At 51.3% G+C, this 16416-nt stretch overlaps 1 protein-coding gene across 1 annotated transcript; it reads left to right on the top strand.

Annotated features, from left to right (window-relative positions):
- Nucleotides 1-9185: 9185 nt before the first annotated feature.
- LOC123134282 (growth-regulating factor 10) lies at nucleotides 9186-10283 on the top strand. The gene is made up of 3 exons (XM_044553553.1): nucleotides 9186-9388; nucleotides 9483-9755; nucleotides 9835-10283. Exons 1-3 carry the CDS (start codon nucleotides 9310-9312, stop codon nucleotides 10116-10118), a joined length of 636 nt encoding a protein of 211 aa, XP_044409488.1. The 5' UTR covers nucleotides 9186-9309; the 3' UTR covers nucleotides 10119-10283.
- Nucleotides 10284-16416: the final 6133 nt, after the last annotated feature.

Genomic DNA, 16416 nt, shown 5'->3' with positions numbered 1-16416 from the left:
TCGAATGTCACCCTCAAGTCTTCTACCAGAGTTTCGACGTGTTTGGTCTTGACGACCACATCGTCTACGTATGCCTCTACTGTTTTGCCTATCTGGGTAGCCAGACATGTTTGAATCATGCGCTGATATGTTGCGCCGGCATTTTTGAGTCCGAAGGGCATTGTGTTGAAGCAGAATGGCCCATATGGAGTAATGAATGCCGTTGTGGCCTGGTCTTTCTCCGCCATCTTGATTTGATGGTATCCGGAGTATGCGTCGAGGAAGCACAATGAATCATGCCCTGCAGTAGCATCGATGATTTGGTCGATGCGAGGGAGGGGGAAAGGGTCCTTCGGACAGGCCTTGTTAAGGTCTTTAAAATCGACGCAGAGGCGCCAGGATTTGTCCTTTTTTGGTACCATTACTAGATTGGCTAGCCAGTCCGGATGTTTTATATCTCTGATGAATCCGGCTTCTAAGAGTTTGGCTAGCTCTTCTCCCATTGCCTGTCTTTTGGGTTCGGAAGATCGCCGAAGAGCTTGTTTGACCAGCTTGAATCCTTTTAGGATGTTTAGGCTGTGCTTTGCCAGCCTGCGTGGGATTCCTGGCATGTCTGAAGGGTGCCAGGAAAAAATGTCCCAATTTTCCTGAAGGAATTCTCGTAGTGCGGCTTCGACATCAGGACTTAATTGTGCCCCAATGGAGGTCGTCTTTGTGGGGTCCGTTGGATGGACCTGAAATTTGACTATTTCGTCTGCTGGTTTAAAAGAGGTGGACTTGGACCTCTTATCGAGTATTACATCGTCCCTATCCACCGTAGAGCGCAGCGTAGTTAGTTCCTCTGCCGCTAGGGCTTCGGACAATGCCTCTAGGGCCAGTGGGGCTGTCTTATTTTCAGCGCGGAGTGCTGTATCTGGATCGCTGGCAAGAGTGATTATCCCATTGGGTCCGGGCATTTTGAGCTTCATATACCCGTAGTGGGGTATAGCTTGGAAGATTGTGAATGCCTCTCGCCCTAACAAAGCGTGATATCCGCTGCCGAATGGGGCCACATGGAACGTGACCTCCTCGGACCTGTAATTGTCCAGTGAGCCGAACACTACATCTAGTGTGATTTTTCCTGTGCAGCGTACTTCTCGACTAGGGATTATCCCTCCGAAGGTTGTGCTGCTTCGCTCAATGCGGCTCCAGTCAATATCCATTTTTTGAAGGGTTTCCTCGTAGATGAGGTTTAATCCGCTGCCGCCATCCATGAGTACCTTGGTAAGGCGAAAGTCGTCCACTTTCGGACTGAGGACCAATGCGGCTGGTGCTCTAGCTGTTCGGAATTTAGGTTCGTCGCTGGCGTTGAAGGTGATAGCCGTGTTACTCCATGGATTTGCTGTTGCTACTTGGTAGACTTCGGCGAGGCCGCGGATTGTTCGCTTTCGCATGTTATTTGATGCGAAAGTCTCGAAGACTACTAATACCGTATCGGTACTGCTGGGTTGTTTGCCCGGGGCTAAAAATCCTTCGCCACTTTTCGCCACCTGCCGTAGTATCCAACATGCTCGAAGGCTGTGTGTTGGAGTGGCGCCCTCCGTACTGTGGATTTTGCAGGGTCCGTTGAGCCAGCCCTCCAGTACGGTTCCATGCCCTTTAGGGGGTCTTTGCTTTTTGGTTTTTAACCCAGGTGCTTGAGTATGGCGCGCCCTTTTACTTCGGACTAGGGTTGTGGTCAAGGCCGGACTGTCCCAAAACCTAGTTTCGGTGTTCCTGGCACTCTCTACCGCACAGTATTTTTGTACGATAGTCGCTAGGTAGATGAAGCGTGTAACTTCGCGACGACTTATGGCGTTCATGATTCCCTTGTCCATGCAATTGTTGCAGAAAATTGAAATCACGCTTTCTTCGCAGCAGTCCTTTATCCTGTTCATAACCAGGAGGAATCTGGCCCAGTAATGATGTACTGTTTCATTGGGCTCTTGCCGTATTCGAGATAGATCGCTTATGTTTGGGTGGGCGGGTGGAATCAAGTTCGGAACCCCGCCGGTTCTGAGGCTCAAAGGCCAAGAAGTTTCTGGATTTGGAAGCTTGACTTGCTGGATGCTTTCCAACGAATCTAGTCCGATGCCTGACTCTAAGTTCAGTATTTGATTAGCGTCCGTCCCTTCGCGGGAATCCAGCTTGAAGGGATTGGGAATCCGGACATAGTTGGTTTCCAACGTAGAAGAAGGGTTGCCGCATTGTTCCTCTACCACGACAACGTGGTGGGCGGCCTGAGGAGAGTTAATCTCTCTCAGATCGGGTTTAAGCCCAATCTGATCGTAGTCTGTGGCGACTCCCAGGGCGGCGATGCGATCCAAGAGCTCATTCACAGAGGAGAGTTCGATCGGATCTAACTGCTCGGCGAATTCCGGGCTGACGTGAAGATCACTTTTGATGACCTGAGAGGTTATCGTCGGAGCGGTGGCCGAACAGGCGGTCATAAGAAAACCACCTAGCCGGACAGTTTGGCCGGCGGCCAAAGCTCTCTTGACGACGGTATCGTCTTTAAAGACGGGAGAAGGCATCCTTCCTGATCGCGACGACACAGAGGAACTCTCAATGAAAGCACCAATGTCGGTGTCAAAACCGGCGGATCTCGGGTAGGGGGTCCCGAACTGTGCGTCTAGGCGGATGGTAACAGGAGACGAGGGACACGATGTTTTTACCCAGGTTTGGGCCCTCTTGATGGAGGTAAAATCCTACGTCCTGCTTGATTAATAGTGATGATGTGGGTTACAAGAGTAGATCTACCACGAGATCAAGGAAGCTAAACCCTAGAACCTAGCCTATGGTATGATTGTTGTTCGTCCTATGGACTAAAGCCATCCGGTTTATATAGACACCGGAGAGGGCTAGGGTTACACAGAGTCGGTTACAAAGGTAGGAGATCTACATATCTGTATCGCCAAGCTTGCCTTCCACGCCAAGGAAAGTCCCATCTGGACACGGGACGAAGTCTTCAATCTTGTATCTTCATAGTCTTGGAGTCCAGCCGATGATGATAGTTCGGCTATCCGGACACCCCCTAGTCCGGGACTCCCTCAATCAACACGTCGCAACTCTACCTAGGCTCAACAGAGAGTCCAGCACGCCTATCTACATCCTAAGCGCGCAAGGATCTTGGGCCCATCGCCCTTTGCACTCTTGCACGTTGCGAACGCGGCCGGTGAGCAGATCTAAGCCCCTTATACAAGCGCAGGCGTTCCATTCCAACCCTGGGTGCGCCACTCAGTCGCTGATGTCTAAAGAGCTTTAGCTGATACTACGACGCCGAGTGCCCATAATTGTCCCCACGTGGTGGTTAGTGCGTATAGGCCAAAAGACCAACTTGGATCAAATACCCAATCTCGTTAAGCGTGTTATTAAGAAATAACCGCGGACCCGACCAGGGACCAGGCCCACCTCTCTCCTAGGTGTCTCAACCTACCTTGTCGCTCCGCCACAAAGATCCACTCAGAGGGCCGTCGGGAAACATGTTCTTTCAGCCCCCATTCTATGAATCACTTGCGGGTACTCTATGAGCTGACCCGAGATAGTCACCACATTGTATCATGTATAATAGTATAGTATAAATATACCCGTGATCTCCTCCCGAAGTGATCACAACATGATAGTATATCATGGCAGACAGACAAGAATGTAGCGCCACTAATGGAATACTAGCATCCTATACTAAGCATTTAGGAATGCAGGTAAAGGTATCAACAGTGATAACAAAGACAGGCTATGCAACAGTATAGTACCAAATCGATAAGAAGTGACAGCTACACTACTCTAATTCAAGCAGTAGAGAGAAGGAATAGGCGGTATCGGGATGATCAAGGGGGTTTTGCTTGCCTGGAAGCTTTGCCCAGAAGCAGGGTCATCAGGAGTGTAGTCGACGTCAGGAGCAACGGCGTCAGTCTCAGTGTCTAATGGAGAGAAGAGGGGGAAGAAACACCGAATAACATGCAAATAGATGCATGACGATGCATGACATGACAATAAGCGGTGCTAGGTGTGACCTAACATGGTACTAGGTGATACTGGCGAAGGGGGAAAACATCCGGGAAAGTATTCCCGGTGTTAGGCATTTTCGGACAAATGAAAATAAGGGGAACGACTCCATGTTCGGTATGCTAGGGGCATGTGACAGATGCACGAAGTGTGTATTCAGAATTGTCATGTTTTTCTGAGCAACTTTCATGTATAAAGTATTTTCATCCGAGCTACAGATTTATTTTATATTCATTTTCAGAGTTTTAATCAATTTTTGGAATTAACAGAATGAATTTAATTCACAATTCATGTATTGTGTCAGCATCACGCCATCAATCAACAGGGATGTTGACTAGTCAACCTGACATGTGGGACCCACTGTCATAGTCACATTAACATGATTAATAGATTAATTAGGTAATTAAGTTAAATTAGCTAAGTTAATTAATTTACTAATTATTTATTTAATTAAACATTTTATTTATTATTTATTTTTCATTTTGTTTTTCTTTTCTTTTTTTGTTTTTCATTTCTACAGGGCAGTGAGCCCCTGTTGTCAGTGGCCCAAGGCCATCGGGCGATTGTTAACGGGCAAACGAGTGTGGGCGCCCGTGCGCGCGCCCGAGGCCACCAGGGGGCTCAGGCCAGGGAGGGCGCGGCCGTGGCAGAGTGGAGGTGGGGCGACGTGCGCCAGAGGCGACGCACAGGGCAGAGGCGGCGGGCGGTGCGGCGCACAGGGAAGAGGCGCAGGGCGAGGTCAGGCGGGGCCGCAGCAAGACGGACACATGGGGCTACGGCGTGGAGCAGCAGCAGAGAGAGGAAGGAGTGGCCGGGGCGCCAGGGCGCGCAGGCCAACAGTAGCCGAGCAGCAGCAATCCAAGGCATAGGCGGTGAGGGGGGTCTGGGGCCGAAGTGAGCGAGGGGAGCACGACACTGGCGCAGGCTGGTGCAGTGGCACAGAGCGGGGAGGCAAGTAGGGCATGCAGCATCGGGGGCGAGGCGATGCAGAGCGCAGGAGGCAGCGAGCTGCGGGCAAGGGAGCGCGGGAGCGCGAGCTGGGGTGAGGCGCGCACCGCGGTTACCTTCGTGGCCTACAGAGGGGGGACATGGAGAAGGGGTCGGGGTTCCTCACCCTCCGAGCAGGGGATCAGGGGCGGCGAGGCATGGAGAAGCTGCTCGAGGAGGGGGACAAGGAGGCGACGGGGCAGTCCCGGCAAGGTCCACGGGCGGCGGTGAACGGCGATGGGGTCGGGGCGTGTCGACCCGATCCAGATTGGGATCGGGAGAAGGGGGAGTGCGAGGGGGAGTGGGGGTGGTTCGGCCTAGCTTAGGGTTTTTGGGAGGGGTTATGTAAGCCGGGGGGAGCTGGGCCGGCCTGGTGTAGTGGCCAGCTGGGCCGAGGGGTTCTTTTTATTTATTTTTGTTTTGTTTTCCTTTTTTATTTACTTTTCTGTCTTTATTTTATTTTTATTTATTATATTTTCATAAAGTATAATATTAGCTCCTAATTTGTATTTATAATTATACCATTGCCACATTAAATTGGGCAACCAATTAAAATAGTTTAATATTTTATACATTATAAAAGGTATTTATTTAATGGTTTTAGTTGCTTCTTTATTTACGTTGGAGCATTTAAACATTTTACAAAAATGTGGGTTTTCAGCAATATTATTTATGAATTATTTGCCACAGTTTGTACTTTTTAGTTTTGACATTTGAAAACTTTTATTGTCTGACCTCATTTTAAATTTGAATTTCGAATCAGTTTTGAATCAACGCGAGATTGATAACAGTAACAGCAGTGACATGGCATCATTAGTAGAGGGTTACTATAGCTTAATTATTCGGGCGTTATAATGCCCTCTCCACATCCTTTTTAGCTCCTTATCTTTGGGCAAAGTGCGTTCTTTTCTGACCAACTGGCTCAGAGATGATCTTTTCGAAGGTAGCCCACAGAGGATATATACCGTCAACCAGATAGTAGCTCATGTTGTACTCATGCCCATTGATAGTATAGTTGTAAGGAGGAGCTTGTCCTTCAGTCAACCTAGCAAACAATGGATATTGTTGCAGCACATTGATGATATTGTGAGACCCGGGCATGTGAAAGAAGGCGTGCCAAATACAGAGGTCCTATGATCCAACTACTTCAAGAATGATGGTGGGCTTCTTAACATGGCCCTGGTATTGTCATTGAAGATCTTTTGGGCATTTCTCACATCTCAAGTGCATGCAATCAAGTGATCCGAGCATTCCTGGCCATCCTCTTGCTTCCAAAAGTGCCATGAGCCGTTCCATGTGTGCGATAATTGGTTCTCTCAAGTATTGAGGTCCAAACACATCGAACATCACAGTAGCAAATCTGACCATTGCATCTCTGTATGTGCTCTCAGACATCCGGGAGGTACTCACCCCACAAATTTATAGTCATACCATATGCAAGCATCCACAATGCAGCCCTGCAATTTTGGTAATCAGAGAATCCAATTCTTACTGTGGCATGCTTCTTCAAGATGAAGTAGTTATCATAGTATCGCGGTAGGAAAAAAATGTCCGGATGTGGTTTTGGGTGGGCCGGGGGCGTCAAAGTGGCGGCGGTCTGGACCCCGTAAAGTCCCCTTTGCCAAAAAACAAATACGAGGACGCTCACTCAGGCCAACTCCACCGCGCGACCCCATCTTGTTCGGGTGCGTCCGTTTGGGGTAGAACGGACAAATAGCGCGGCCCAACGCGCGGCCCCAAACGGACAAATGTCTGGATTCCGTCTGTTTTCGACCCATCCTCGGGCCCAAACTTGCGCCGAGTTTGGGGTGAAACAGACATCGCGCGGACGGGCTCGCCGCACGCCCTTGTCCCCCCGTGGCCCGCGTGTCGGGGACACAAGTAATCCCATTCGATTCCAACGCCTCCACCCCCTCTCCCGCCCCGCCCCGCCGACGGCGCCGCCATTATTCTCCGGCCGCCTCCTCACTGCGCAGCCCCCAGCCATCCATAGCAAACCACGTCTCGACATGGCCGCCACCACGCTCGCGCTTTCGTCGTAGTTTAGGCCATCGATCGGAGGAGGTTTGGCCGTCGTCGTCGTAGCCGGCGGCAAAGTGGATACAACCGCAAGCGACGTACCACGGCCACGGCAGCTTCCGACGAGTGCTATAGAGCGGCCAGTAGTCGGCCGCCAACCACCCCTGCATGAAGGTGATCATCACGGCCTCTTTGCCACCACGACCGCAAGGTGTTCGACACTTTTCCCACAAAGGTATGGACAGTGGTGATGAGTTTTTCTTCCACCACTTCATTTGTTCATCGAACGATTCGTCATCGGATGATGAAGATCTTGTGGTGGCTGCACTGGTGGTTCACGACCACATTCAACGGTAGCTTCCTCGGTACAGGGGGTCACTCACGGGGGGCTGTGCTCCCAATCTGAACCGCAATAGGGAGAGAGGCCACGCCCTACTCTATATCGATTACTTTGCGAACACCCCGCTCTTCAAGCCGGATAAATTCCATCGGTGTTTTCGTATGGCAAGGCATGTGTTCAATCGTATCCAAGAGGGAGTGATTGCTCATGACCCATACTTCGAGTGCAAGACGGATGCCCTTGGCAAGCTTGGATTCTCCTCTTACCAGAAATGCACCGCAGCCATCCGCATGCTTGCATATGGAATTCCAGGCGATCTGGTGGATGAGTATGTGCGTATGAGTGAGACAACATGTCTGATGTCAATGTACAAGTTCTGCCAGGCTGTGATCGAGGTGTTTGGCCCTGAGTACTTGAGGCAGCCAACTGCTGCTGATATAGAGAGATTGTTGGCGACCAACGCAGCTAGAGGCTTTCCAGGCATGCTTGGCAGTATAGATTGTATGCACTGGGAGTGGAAGAACTGTCCATTTGCTTGGTAGGGCCAGTACAAGGGGCATGTCAAAGCGTGCATTGTCATATTAGAAGCGGTGGCTTCGCAGGATCTTTGGATATGGCATTCTTTCTTCGGCATGGCAGGTTCTCACAATGATATCAACGTGCTGCAGCGTTCTCCAGTCTTCGCAAGGCTTGCAGAAGGCCACTCCCCACCTGTCAACTTTGAGATCAACGGCCACCAGTACAACAAGGGATACTTTCTAGCTGATGGTATATATCATTGGTGGTCAACTTTTGTGAAGACAATCTTGAACCCCCAAGGTGAGAAGAGAAAGAGATTTGTCCAAATGCAAGAGAATGTTAGAAAGGATGTGGAACGTGTTTTTGTGTGCTTCAATCCCGATGGGGTATCGTTTGAAACCCTGCACTGTCATGGGATGAAAGGAAGTTTTGGGAGGTGATGACTGCTTGTGTGATCATGCATAACATGATCGTCGAGGACGAGCGTGATGACAGTATCTTCGACTAAGGATTTGATTATCAAGGTGAAAATGTTGAGCCCCTGCACCAAGAACCGGCCACGTTTGAACAGTTTGTCCAGTTCCATCGTGAGCTGCGTGATTGACATACTCATTTGGATCTTCAAAATGACTTGGTTGAGCACGCGTGGGATCACATTGGCAACCAATAGATGTATTGGTTCATTTTATGTTCATTCAAGACAATTTCGATTTGGTTGTAAAATATTTTAGTAGAAACAATTTTGGTTCGGTTGTAAAACTATTTTTATTTTCTAACAATTAATATTTAGACGTACAAACTTTTTTATATGAAAATATGGGCATTTTAACCCTGGCTGACAGGATGGGGCAAACGGATGCGGCCGCGCGCTGGACGCACGACCACCGCATCCCAGGACAGGCCCGGACACGACCCCATTGTCTTACCCAAACGGACAGAATTCAGGCAAAACGAACGTCCGTTTGGGGTCGCGCATTGGAGTTAGCCTCACGTGAAATGATGATTGATGACGAACTGCATCCGGACAGCGCGGTCCGGACTCGTTTGCGGACGACGCACGAGCAGCCGACGTGGGCACCTCATTTTCACGAAGTCACGCGGCGGTGTCTGTCCAACGCTGAAATGAATGCCAAACACGAGCATACGGGCTAAAAAAACATGCGTGTCGTCTCCCTGCGCCGCGGCACCAGGGCCCCCGCCATGCCGTGCCAGCTTCGCGCTCACGCCCGTCCACCACAGTTCTACGCCCTCTGCATCCCGTCAGTTTGACAGTTACCGTTGCCTGAGCACAGAACTTACCGAGCGACCAGCCATCACGCATTCCACACTGCATCGCACTTCCTCTGACAAAAGCACTGACCCTTCCCGCACCGTCTCAAGAGTCAAGAACACTCTCCCTCCATAGACTTCGAAACCAACAAGGCGCACGCCGGAAACTCCTCATGGCCGACGAGAAAGAAGCCGACTCGCTGCAGCCGCCGTCCAAGCAGCCCCGCCTCTCCTCCGCCGACTCGAACGCCGGTACGTGCAGCCACACCAGGAAAGCTGTAAGAGCAAGCGGCTTGTGTTCACCTGAAGATGTTGAGTTGTTCGATGTGTTGTTGTTGCCTTGTAGGGGCGGTGACGACGGCGGTCTCGTCGCCGCTGGGTCTTGGCCTCGGCCTGGGGCTCGGCGGCGATAGCCGTGGCGAGCAGCAGGCCTTCGAAGCACGGGCAGCCGCGGCGGCGGCGAAATCGGCGCTGACGTTCATGCAGCAGCAGGAGCTGGAGCACCAGGTGCTCATCTACCGCTACTTCGCGGCGGGTGCGCCCGTGCCGGTGCACCTCGTGCTCCCCATCTGGAAGAGCGTCGCCGCCTCCTCCTTCGGCCCGCACCGCTTCCCCTCCCGTACGTTTCCTATGCCACCTCGATATCCTGTAGTGTCGGTGGATTGTTGGATGAGCCGTTCGTCGTCTTTGAATGGCAGTGATTGGGCTGGGGAGCCTGTGCTTCGACTACCGGAGCAGCATGGAGCCGGAGCCCGGGCGGTGCCGCCGCACGGACGGCAAGAAGTGGCGGTGCTCCCGCGACGTGGTGCAGGGGCACAAGTACTGCGAGCGGCACGTCCACCGGGGCCGCGGCCGTTCAAGAAAGCCTGTGGAAGGAGCCTCCGCAGCCCCGGCGCACAGCGGCAGCCCCACCACAGCCCCGCCCCGCGCCATCGGCTTCTCCCCCGCCGGCATCCTCCACGCCACCCACAGCGCCACCTGAGGCCGACGGCCTCGTCCCATTCCCACCGCGTCCGTCCGTCGATCATGGCGCGTGGGCGTGGGGGCAAAATCGTGCAGAAACGAAATCCGCAGGGATTTTGTCGCGCCGTGTAACTTTTTCTTGGGCAGCTTTTCAAACTATAAACCTGCTGAGTTCGATGGCATGCGTCCCTGCTGGTTGCTGTGCGTGCGCCTGTGACACAAGTGTGGCAGGCAGGCGATTATTTTTCTCGTCGTGTTGGGTTGTGGGGGTCGTGCCGCGGTGGCGGGGTGGCCGGGGGGGAGTGGTTTCTTCTGGGGCTCCGCTCGGGGACAGTCCGCAGGGCTGTAGCTTTGCATGCACTGACCTGTGTCAGAAGACGGTGGCTCGGGCAGAGTGAGGCATTGGATGCTGCACTCTGGCCTTGGCGTGGCGCAGTGGCCCCGCGGCCCAACGCAGAGTGCCGCGCCGCACCGTCTAGCTCCCTTTGCCGCATGGGAACGGCCATTGGTGAATCCCTGATTTGTACTGGCCTTCGGATAACGGGTTAAGAACTGGGACATCCAGCATTTGGCACGGCAGGATCTCATGTTCTTTTGGCATCCAGGGCATCTCCAACGGGTTACCTGCATTACCTTAACCAGGGCTGCTTGGTGCAAATTTGGCCCGTTTAGTTTCTCTTTTCACTGTTTGGCTCATATCGCATGCTTCTTAAAGCACCTCTCAGCCAGGCCCAGTGGGAACGGTCGAATCGGTTGTCAGGCTCGTGGCGTACAGAGGAGAGGAACGCCGCACCGAGCTGATGCGAGGAGGGGGTGGTGAGAGCTCGCGCGTGCGCCAAAAAAGCGGCATGAGGAATTGGGTCACCTCCCACCGAATCGGACGCTTAGCCCCCGACGGCTTCGCCCTCCTGCTGATTCCTTGCCGCCATCTCCCCCATGCGCTCTTCGTCTCGGGCGATTTCGTCGATGACCAGCAGGTAAGCAACGCATCATCTCCGGTCGGCATTGGACGACGACGGCGCTTCGTCATCCTCCTCTTCTCTGACGACTTCCGCGTCGCCTCCCTGCTCCTTGATGGTTGTAAGTTCTGTCACCCCTCCCCCCCTACTTATTGTAGCTTTGATCTGCGAGCATGTGACACATGTAGATCTATTAGCATTGGTAGCATTGCATAGTGTCGATCTGGTGATGGATTGCTAGGACTAGGTTCGGTAGTCCGAATTCATGGTGTTTTTTAGTTCGGCTCTGATGATACTATCATAGATTTGGTCACCACGTGAATCTGAACATGTGCATTACGGCATGATAATAGTATGGTCGATATGTAGTTGTGGTAGTCGAGTTTAATGCTTCAAACTCATTGGTAGCACTCTTGTATGCATGTGGTATGAACTGTGCTCTCAACTTGGCCAGTGTTCAGTGTGTAGCTGTGGTGGTCGAGTTAATTGTGTAGTGTTGTGTCACTAGTACTGATCCTAACCATTGTAGAAAATGAGCATCCAAGAGTTTAGTCAGGCCATTGTTCTGTCCCGCCAGTGTATGCCGTCCTATGTCGAGGACTCCCAGTCCAAGGAGATACTTCAAGATTCAGAGGTGTTCGAGGTGCCTGTTCTGCTGTTCAGCCCTCATTTGTGATGGACATGCCTAATGCTGCAACTACTGCCGCCCATAAGACAACCATGAAGGCCGAGAAGGAGAAGGTCTCTGGCAGGGGGAACATAGTGAAGTGGTTGTCTTTTCTGTCCACCTTCATGCTTAACAGGATGTGCGAGATCATATCTAATGTCTTGAAGGAGGTGCACATGAACAATGTTGCGAAGCAGATCTTCGACTTCTATGGCCAAGAGGTGACCTCGACCCAGGTCTACAACCACCTCAGGAAGTAGAGAGCCAGATGGATCCGAGTGACCAAACTGAGAGACCTTAGCAGCGCACAATGGGATCAGGAGACCTTCACGATTCTGTTGGAGTCCGAGCACTACCAAGGCCACACCATGCTTAGCTCACATACCACTTTATACACTAGCTAGTTTAGCATCCTGATCATGTCGATCACAACTAACATCGCTTCGCTTATGTGTTAGGACCACCCCAAGGACGTCGAGTACCTCAACATCCCCATCCAAAACTACACGCAGATGCAATAGATCTTCTCCTATGGGCTGGCTACATGCAACCATGCCATGGGCCCTGGTCAGCCGCTCGATTCGCCTATGCCAGAGTGGACAGACACCCAGGAGCAGACACCATCAATGTTGATGTTCCTGGGAACGTTGTTGATCATGTTCTTGTGCTCGATAGGAAGAGGAAGAGGGATGGCTTGATGGAGGAGGAGTTTACCGTGTTTACCAACATGACCGAGGCTATGAAGGAGGTGGCAATCACCATTAGGGAGAGCAAATCAACCGACGTCCACCCTAAGTTATACAACGTCATCATCGGGCAAGGTGGGCAAGGTGGCTTCAGTCAGGAGGCTCTTTTTGAGAGAAAGCAAAGCTTTATTAATCAACGGTGGTTGGGCATATCACCCAAGATACACTGTGGCTGGGACATCCGACACCCACTCTATGAAGTGGTGAGGTTCATACAAACGACCATAGAGGATAGCTCATGAGCTACATCATCGGCACTACGCCTACAAACAGAAATAGAAAACTTGGAAAACCAAAGCTTCAGTTGATACTTCATGTCCTCTATGGTTGCAGCATAAGCGGAGGAGTCCGCCCTTCGCAAATCGAGGGCTTTAGAGACTAGCTGGGAATCCGTCTCAAACTCCACTCGAACCAGACCTAACTCGCCGCCGTGTTAATTGCAAGATAAATAGCATAAATCTCGGCAGCGAAGGCGTCGTTAACGTGCTCCTATCGTCCAGCTCTGGCACAGCCGAGGGTGCCATCGCTTGACCGGACCGCCACGCTCCATCCAACATTTGTCTGCCCGGGCACGAAGGAGCCATCTACATTGATTTTGTAAACTGTGTTCGCTGGGGGCGCCATTTGTCTACCGGGATTTTTGCCTGGGTCGGAACAGAAGATCTGTAGATACTCCATCACACTTCTCCTCGTGCACCGAGCCACCTCTGCAGTAGAAAGAGGCATTTCTCCTTCGCGTAGGTTGCTTCTGTTGGACCACCACAGCCACCAGAAGGTGAGGACATGCAAGCGTTTTTTTCATCTAGCCCCCACAGAAAGTCCAGCATAGCATGCACGTACGTTATCCCTTCTAGATCTATGTGTTCCTTCTCCATGGACAGATCCCTCCAAACTTCCATGACTGCTTTGCACTTAATGAAGAGATGTGCTCTGTCCTCATCTGCTTTCCCGCAAAATAAGCATCTGGTATCCTGAATGGGAATTCCCTTGCATGCAACATTGGTACGGAGGGCAAGAGATTCATGTTTGAGGCGCCAGGCAGACATTTGGATGTTTCTAGGGCATGGGAACTTCCAAAGTCTCTTCCAGGAATCATCATTTGTACTCTTGAGGTTCCCAGGCACACTCGCACTCCTTCCTAGACCTCCATCCCTCCTCAAATCCTCTAATGGACATGGAGCTTGTAAGCACTTTTCACCGAGTGTAAACCCTTGTTGTCATACTGCCATGCAATGAAGTCCTGCACTCCCTCTCTCAATGGAATCTGGAGCATGTGTTTGACATCATAGGCCCAAAAGGTATCCCTAACAAGTTGTTCATCCGAAGAGCTGGCCGTGGGGTCAATCAGATCGCTACCCACTCCAGAAGGTGATGCCCTCGTGGGGTAATAACCCTTCTTGACCACGTACGTGGGATCCAAGGGTCTGTACAGATCTTGACGCCGGTGCCATCTCCAATCCTCCACACGTAGCCCTCTTTATACAACCTCTGTCCATGTAGTAGGCTGCACCAGGAATAGGAGATACCGTCCCTTGGTTCTGCCTCGAGGATATGCCTACTGGGGTAACAACGAGCTTGCAGGATTCTTGCGCAAAGGGAGTCAGGGAACTGAATTAATCTCCAAACTTGCCTAGACAACATTGCCAGGTTGAAATCGTGCATATCCCGGAAGCCGAGCCCGCCATGTGCCTTGGGCTAAGTCAGTTTCCTCCAACTAATCCAGTGTGTCGTATGATCTTTGTCTTGTTGGATCCACCAACAGTTGCCAGTGACAGAACTGATTTCCTCTCAAAAGGATTTCATGAGATAGAAACAAGACAGGGCAAAGATGGGGATGGCCTAGGCTACTGTTCTAACCAACGTTTCTTTCCCCACCTACGCAATGACCCTCTCCTTCCATCCATACACGCGGCACGCAATGCCACTCTTGATTAAGGAAAATGCTTTCTTCCTTGATTTACCAACATGGACCGGCAGCCCGAGATACTTCTCGTTCCAAGTCTCACTCTGAATGTGGAGAGCATTCTTGACAACAGCTTTCACCTCCTTCCTCGAGTTCGGGCTAAACATAATTGCCGATTTTTCAAGGTTAATACATTGCCCAGAACGGTCCTCATACAGGTCTAGTATCTCACAGAGAGCTTGGGCCTCCTCCTGTTTGACCTTGAGGAGAAGGACCAAGTCGTCCGCAAACAGGAGGTGTGAGACCACTGGCGCACCATGACATATCTTGATTCCAAACAATCTCCCGGTACGCTCAGCATCGTGGAGTAGGGTCGATAGACCTTCCGCACATATAACAAAAAGATAGGTGGGTCGCCTTGCCGAAGGCCTCAGGAGGGTGTGAACTGTTGCGTGAGGACCCCATTCACTTTAATTTGGTAGTGTATAGATGTGCCACAGTTCATGACCAAATCAACCCAGCTTGTATGGAAGCCAAGTTTGTTTAGCATGGCCCTCAAAAAGTCCCACTCAACCCTATCATACGTTCTACACATGTCTGCCTTAACCGCTGCAATCCCTTCATTCCCTCTCTTCTTATTCAGCAAGAAGTGTGACAATTCATAAGCAATTAGCACGTTGTCTATAGTTAATCTCCCTGGGATGAACGCACTTTGCAATCACCTTGGATACCAACTTATATATGACATTGCAAAGGCTGGTGGGCCGAAGATCCTTTATTCTGTTGGGATTCTTGACTTTGCGTATGAGCACCACGGTTGTATCGTTCCACCCTTCCGGAATCATGCCACCATTGAGCACCGAAAGTACTTCATCCACTACTCAGTCCCCCATGAAATGCCAATGTTGCTTGTACACTATCGAGGGCATGCCATCTGGCTTGGGCGCGTTAAGATCACCAATGTGGTCTAGTGCAGCCTTTACTTCCCCTCTCGTTGCTTCGGCCTCAAGGACTGCCCGCATCGCACTCATGACGTAGAGCTGAACCTTGTTAATAAGCTCTGCCATTCTGGTGCCCCCCGAGGAAGTAAACAGTTCCTGAAAAAAGAACAGACATAGTTATTAAGTTCTTCTCCCCCCTTCACTTATGTCCCATCCCCCTTCCTTAGCATCTTCACACGATTAGCTTCCCTTCTAGCGGACGCCACTGCCATGAAGTAGTGTGTACTCCTGTTCCCGTCACGCAGCCAGGTGTCATGTGATTTTTATTTGGCTTTAGTGTTCTTCTTGTTCTCCAAATCCTCAACTACACATCGCAGCCTCACCTCCTCCCTGATCTTCTTTGACACCAGAGCACGCATACATCTCTCCAAAGTGCCCCGAGCCTTCTGCAACCTCTCCTCTAGTTCGCGTGCCACCGCCTTCCCCCATTCTGCATTCTACCTACCACACATCACAGGGCACTTGTCACATCTCCATTCCCCTCCAAACAGCCCTCCTCCCAAGCTCCCTGAATCTCAGCACTACAACCTTCTTCCTTCAACCACCAGACCTCGAAGCAAAATCCCCTGTCACCACCTCGGATCCTCCTATTCTCTCCTTGGGTGCAGACAATCACAGGCCTACGGTCAGAGTGACACGGTACATCGTTTAAGACGGAGAACTCCAGAAACATCTCACGCCATGTGGCATTTGCCGTTGCTCTATCAATGAGCTCCCAAATGTATGTGTCGACTTCAGAACTATAGTTTCTCCACGTAAATTTGTCGCCTTCATACCTGATGTCTGAAAGTTCACATGCTTCCAAAGCTTCCCTAAAGTTATTCATGAGCCATTGCGGACATACTACCCCACCAATCTTCTCATCACCAGTCAGAATTTCATGGAAATCACCCAGGCACAGCCAAGGCCGCCCTTGTTGATGCTGCTGCCCTAGGATGTTCAACGTCCTCCACGTTTCCACCTTCCTCTCCGATGTCGATTCTCCATACACCCGGTAAACTGCCACACCCTGCCATTCTCCTAAGTCACATCCACATCGAT

The sequence above is a fragment of the Triticum aestivum genome, chromosome 6B (genome assembly GCF_018294505.1).
Source record: "Triticum aestivum cultivar Chinese Spring chromosome 6B, IWGSC CS RefSeq v2.1, whole genome shotgun sequence".
Taxonomy (NCBI): domain Eukaryota; kingdom Viridiplantae; phylum Streptophyta; class Magnoliopsida; order Poales; family Poaceae; genus Triticum; species Triticum aestivum.
Note: the sequence above shows the minus strand (reverse complement) of the source record. Positions and strands in the feature narration are given on the sequence as shown.

Bases quoted from the DNA above. Each gene is read 5' to 3' on its own strand.
- LOC123134282 (XM_044553553.1), top strand. From the start codon at position 9,310: ATGGCCGACGAGAAAGAAGCCGACTCGCTGCAGCCGCCGTCCAAGCAG. The intron at 9,389-9,482 runs GTACGTGCAGCC...GTTGCCTTGTAG, and splicing joins CTCCGCCGACTCGAACGCCG to GGGCGGTGACGACGGCGGTC. The intron at 9,756-9,834 runs GTACGTTTCCTA...TTTGAATGGCAG, and splicing joins CCCGCACCGCTTCCCCTCCC to TGATTGGGCTGGGGAGCCTG.